The 5,608-nt window shown below is 40.7% G+C and overlaps 1 protein-coding gene across 1 annotated transcript; it reads left to right on the top strand.

Moving 5' to 3' along the window:
* Positions 1-4,046: 4,046 nt before the first annotated feature.
* Positions 4,047-5,157, top strand: ROT4 (DVL family protein). The gene has a single exon (XM_089142849.1). It carries the CDS (start codon positions 4,213-4,215, stop codon positions 4,381-4,383), a length of 171 nt encoding a protein of 56 aa, XP_088998975.1. The 5' UTR covers positions 4,047-4,212; the 3' UTR covers positions 4,384-5,157.
* Positions 5,158-5,608: the final 451 nt, after the last annotated feature.

The raw sequence follows: 5,608 nt of genomic DNA, 5'->3' as shown, positions 1-5,608 counted from the left end.
GCATCTTTCTCCCGACTGTGATATGAATCTGTTCAGAGCTGCCACGCGACCTATTAAGCATTGTACATCCTAAACGGTCTTGGCAGGCTCCATATCTATTAGGGCTTTAATCTTAATTGGATTCGCCTCAATTCCTCTCTAAGAAACCATGAATCCCAAGAACTTTCCAGAAGACACTCCGAAGGCGCACTTCTCAGGATTAAGCATCATTTGATACTTCTTGAGGACACTGAAGACTTCCTCTAAGTTTGAGACGTGACCAAAACGTGAAGGCTTTTCACGAGCATGTCAACTACGTAGGCCTTCATGTTCCTCCGGATCAAGTCTTTGAAAATTTTATTCACAACCCTTTGGTAGGTTGCTCCAACATTTTTTAGCCCGAACGACATGACCTTGTAATAGAAGCTTTCACAACCGGTCATGAATACAGTGAACTTCTCATCCACCTTATTCATTAGGATTTGATTATACTCTATGCGTCCATGAAACTCAAAGTCTCATAGCCAGTTGTCGCATCGATCAAGAGATCTATCTAGGGCAAAGGGTAGCAGTCCTTCGAGCATGCTTTATTTAGGTCTGTGTAGTCGGTACACATCTTCCATTTCCCATTCGCTTTCTTTACCATCATAACATTAGCTAACCAAGTTGGGCATTCAATCAGTTCAATGAATCCCGATCCCTTCAACTTTTCTGCTTCGGTTCTAATTGTTTCATGCTTCTTGATCGAGAAGTTCCTTCTCCTTTGGATTACGGGTTTGGCCTTCAAATCAATCCATAGTCTGTGCTCTGCTACACTTCGGTCTATTCCTTGCATATCTGTAGCAGACCATGCGAACACATCTACATTCTTTGAAAGGAACTCTTTCAATGCTGTAATGCTAGCTAAAATAACAGTATAGCAATAATCTAGAAATTCCAAATTAGATACTTGAAGTATAATGCTTTAAACAACCTAGCTAACAAGAAAGGAAAAAAGAAAGTCATGGCCATAAAGCTTGATATTAGGAAGGCTTATGATAGTCTTGAATGGAAGTTTGTGGAAGGAACACTTTCTAAGTTGGGGTTTTGTGATCAGTGGGTGAATCTTGTTATGTCTTGCATTAAATCAGTATCTTATCAAGTCTTGGTGAATGGAGCTGCTAGAGGTTCAATTGATCCTTCCAGAGGGATTAGACAGGGAGACCCCCTATCTCCTGCTATCTTTGTGTTATGTACTGAAGCCCTTAACTCTGTTCTCGTAGTTGCTCTCAAGAGAAACTTATTTCGGGCTAAGAGTAAGAAATAGGACTATTCCAATTTCTCATCTTTTATTTGCTGATGACACAGTGCTATTCTCAGAGGTCAATGTTCAGGAGTTTCATAACATCAAAGCTTGTCTAGATATGTTCTGTGCTGCAAGTGGTCAACAAATTAATCAACAAAAGTCTTCTATCTACTTCAGCCCTAACACTGCTCCTAGAATCAAAAGATGGTTGGCAAGGATTCTGAAAATTCTGTTGGGGGCCTCCAAAAAAATATTTGGGTCTCCCTTCGGAATTCAAAGCTTCAAAGAAGGAAGGGTTTAGAGAAATTCAAGAAAGAGCAAGTAACAGAATGCAAGGTTGGAAATCAAATCTCCTATCTATGGCTGGAAAAGAAGTGCTTCTTAAATCTATTGGCCTCACCATCAACAATTATGCAGCATCCCACTTTACTCTTCCCAAATCACATCATGAAAAAATCAGAAAAGATGCTACAAAATTTCTATGGGGTGGAAATGATAATAAAAAAAGATCTGTTGGGTGTCGTGGGAGAGGTTGTGCCAAGCAAAGGATAGAGGTGGGCTTGGTCTCAGGGATCCTTACATACAGAACTTGGCCCTGTTATGTAAATTAGCTTGGAAAGTTTGGAGTAATCCGGATGTCTACTGGGTAAGAATCCTGAAGCAAATTTACTTTCCAAACTCTGATTTTCTATCTGCTAAGGTGGGCTCTAATCCTTCTTGGGCATGGAAAAGTATTATAGAGGGCAGGAAGATTCTTAAAACAGGATTAGTATGGATTGTGGGGGATGGAGCATCTATACGAGTGTGGGAAGATTTGTGGATCCTCTCAAATCCCGACTTCAAGATAAAGAGCTGCAACAGAGATCAGAAAGGAATTGTATGGGTCTCAGAATTAATTGATGAAGACTCCAGAACATGGAGGAGGGATCTAATTAATGAAGTATTTGGCCAAGATGATGCAAAGGAGATTTTAAAAATCAGAATCAGCTTAACATCTAGGGAAGACAGAAAGTTTGGGGTCCAACAGAAGTGGTATATTCTCTCAGAAATCTACATACCATCATATCTTAAACTTGAAGGAAAGGGAGAGAAGCACTCAACCATCATCATCAAGAAGTTCTCACAGAGTCATCATAGATTCGGTGGTATGGAAAAATATATGGAATTGTCATGCAGCCCCAAAAATCAAACACATGTTGTGGAGAGCGTGTGCAGGAGCTTTACCTTCGGCGGGTGAATTATCCAAGAGGATCACAAATTTTGACCCTAGATGCAGCAGATGTGGTGAGTTGGAATCTACCGATCACATATTGTTAGACTGTCAGTTTGCACGCAGGGTATGGTTCGCATCTCCTTTGTCCTTCTCGCCGCCGGCTAATCCTTTGATGCATCAAGCAATTAGTGAGTGGAAATCATGTCTACCGAAAGCGAAGAAAGAGTTCAAGGAAGCTTCATCGATGATTGCATATGTTTGCTGGAGAATATGGAAAGCAAGGAACGAGCTCATCTTCGAAGGAGTGCAGTGGTCGCCGGAAAGAGTGGCTGAGAAAGCGACGGCTGAGGCGAGAGAGTTTGCTGAATGTTTCATTGAGAATAACCGAGAAGATTTGCAGCTTCAAAGAGAGGAGGCGATTAGGGTGCTTGATCGGTGGATTTGTCCGCCTGATGGGTTTGTAAAGATAAACGTGGATGCTGCTCTAAACAGGGGAGGGTGTGGGCTGGGCTTGGTGTGTAGAGATTCAAGGGGAAGGCCCATTAGAGGGTTAGCAATCCCAGCCCAATTTGAGTCGATCCTTGTTGGTGAAATGTTGGCACTACGTGAAGGTTTGTTATTTGCTGTGGAGGAAGGTTTTGGCAATGTCCTGATGGAATCAGATTCTGCGGAAGTGATCAGGTTCGTGACCAAGCTGGAGTTGATTCCTGTGGACATTCAAAACTTAGTGTGGGATGTGGTAACTCTTGCATCTCAGCTCCAAAATGTTTCTTTTGGTTTTGTTAAAAGGGAGTGTAATGCTGTGGCTGACTTCCTCGCGGGTAAGGCTGTGTCCGTTGCGTGCCGGACTCTTTGGCCTCTTTTGGATCCTGGGTTTCTGGATTTATGTAATCTTGATGCCTTGCGTGGGTCGCGCGTGAATATATAGACCTACTTCTACCAAAAAAAAAAAAAAAAAAAAAAAACCAAACCCCCCCCCCCCCTCCCCCGGGGGGGGGGGGGGTAAAAAAAGGGGTGTTTTTCCCTTACATATTTTAATAGATTAAGAATAGAGTCAAAGTTTAATCGGGTAAATCGATGATTAGATTAAATTAAACAACCTTAAATATTCCCTCTTAACCAGGAAACTCTTTTCTTCATCGAGATCAAACACGTGAGCTGACGCATTACAACGACACATCACACATTAAATATAACTTTCATTTTGAAGTGTGAAACCCGCAAGTGCTAAGTACTACCCAGACTAGACTACACAATCCATCTCCATCACCCATCACAGAAGGAGAAGCCTTGAAGGATACAACCAAGAATTTGATTACCCATTTGATGCCCTTACACCTACCGGTCCTACATAACAAGACCACAGTAATTTCGTGGCCCACAAAAGGACAACTGAGTAATTCCAATCTCTGACCCTCTCTGATCAACTTCAAATACTGTATTAATCATAATTGTTTAATGATAACCTCGTTATTCTCTAGCTCTTACATCAACTATTAAACAAAAAAGGTGATTTTTGAGATTATGAAAAGGAGAATCCCAAGCTCTTATGACTTATAAATATCACAATCTTATCTCACACATCCCTTCCCACTGTATTTTCTTTTGCAGGTCCTCTCTCAGTTTCTTGCTGTAAACGAGTGGACCTGAACTATTTATATCTAGTAACAGTAGAAGCAAAGGAGAAGGAGAAGAAGAGGAGTTGTTCAAGTTTCGGGTTTTGGGTGGATTAATCATGTCTGCAAAAGAAGACAACACAGGCTGCTGTGATCGACATTTATGTGACCCATGTAGATCTTTTGGGCAGAGGTGCAGTCGACTGGTGAAGGAGCAGAGAGCCAAATTCTACATTCTACGCCGTTGTGTCACGATGCTTCTGTGCTGGCACGAGTGTGGAGATCCTTGATGTTTGCCGTCGCCGCCGCCCGCCGGTGGCTCAACTTCCGACCTATCTGATCTATTTTTATTAAGTGTAAATAATATATATACACCAAAAGATCTTTTGTTTCCTCTCTCTCTCTCTCTCTCTCTCTCTCTCTCTCTCTCTCCTCTCTCTCTCTCTCTGTTTAAGTTTCAGGAGAAAATGTAGCTTGTCTGAGATTAAATTTCACCAGAAATATTTGTTTGTTACATTTCTGGGTGTTGTTCTTATCAGTTACTGAAGGTTTCTGAAAGTGGGTTTCTTGGATATATTAATGATATGGTTACACTTACACAGCAAGTTCCTTCTCTTTCTCTCTACTTTGTTTCTTCTTCTTTCGGCTCTTAAGTGCTAATAATCAATCGGACACAGGTGAAAACACCCATTTTGACAAGACAACGTTCTCAAGATGGGTCTTTAAGTATGTTTGATTATTCAATGATTAAAGACATTTAAGAAGAGCTTAACTCTAGCTTACCAAAAAGAATTAAAAAGAGCTTGACTCTCGATTGATTGATTGAAGATGTAGGTGTTGGCTTGGCCAAGGCTGTGTTGGTTTCAGACAATAAAAGGTGAAATAATAGGGTTTCAATCCGTTGTTCCCTTGTTCAGTTCATTTTCTTTTCTGGTTTTCGAAGAATAATTTCGTACAATCATAAGAGGAAGGTGTGGCCTGTGGGACTATCTGTCTGTGAAGAGTGAGCTGTAACTGGACAAGATGTTCTCCCTCCACTACATTGAAAACTTAAAATCAATGGACTAGTGATTCCTGAGCTAAACTAGTAGCTAGGGTAGGGACCTGTGGAGCTGAAGTGCTGAACCATCTGATGTCAGTAATCAACCAACAAGACTTTGCTCAGGTTTTTTTTTTTTGGCTGGGGGTTCTTATATTTTTCTGTAGTCCTACATAAAAAATTAATCGATGGAAAAAGTTATTACAAATATGGTTTTATCAGTATATAATTGAATCAGCTAAGGATTGGTGTTATGCCACTCAATTGATAGCCCAACCAAAAGAATCACCTTAATCAAGGGAATCTGCAACTATATTGCATGTCCTTGAAGTAAAACAAAAAATAAGCTAGATTTGCGACTACTTTGTCTAAGTAGTCATCCAACAAATCTTGGTAGTTAGCTTTTTACAAATGTATTCTCTACAAACAGGCTATAGTAAACCCTGTTCTAAAGCAAAACCAATACGGTATATCCA

The sequence above is a fragment of the Hakea prostrata genome, chromosome 2 (genome assembly GCF_041222555.1).
Source record: "Hakea prostrata isolate BN-2017 chromosome 2, UWA_Hpros_2, whole genome shotgun sequence".
NCBI classification, from domain to species: Eukaryota; Viridiplantae; Streptophyta; class Magnoliopsida; order Proteales; family Proteaceae; genus Hakea; species Hakea prostrata.
The sequence above is the reverse complement of the archived record's forward strand: the minus strand, read 5'-3'. Positions and strand labels throughout refer to the sequence as shown.

Coding starts and splice junctions, on each gene's coding strand:
- ROT4 (XM_089142849.1), top strand. CDS start 4,213: ATGTCTGCAAAAGAAGACAACACAGGCTGCTGTGATCGACATTTATGT.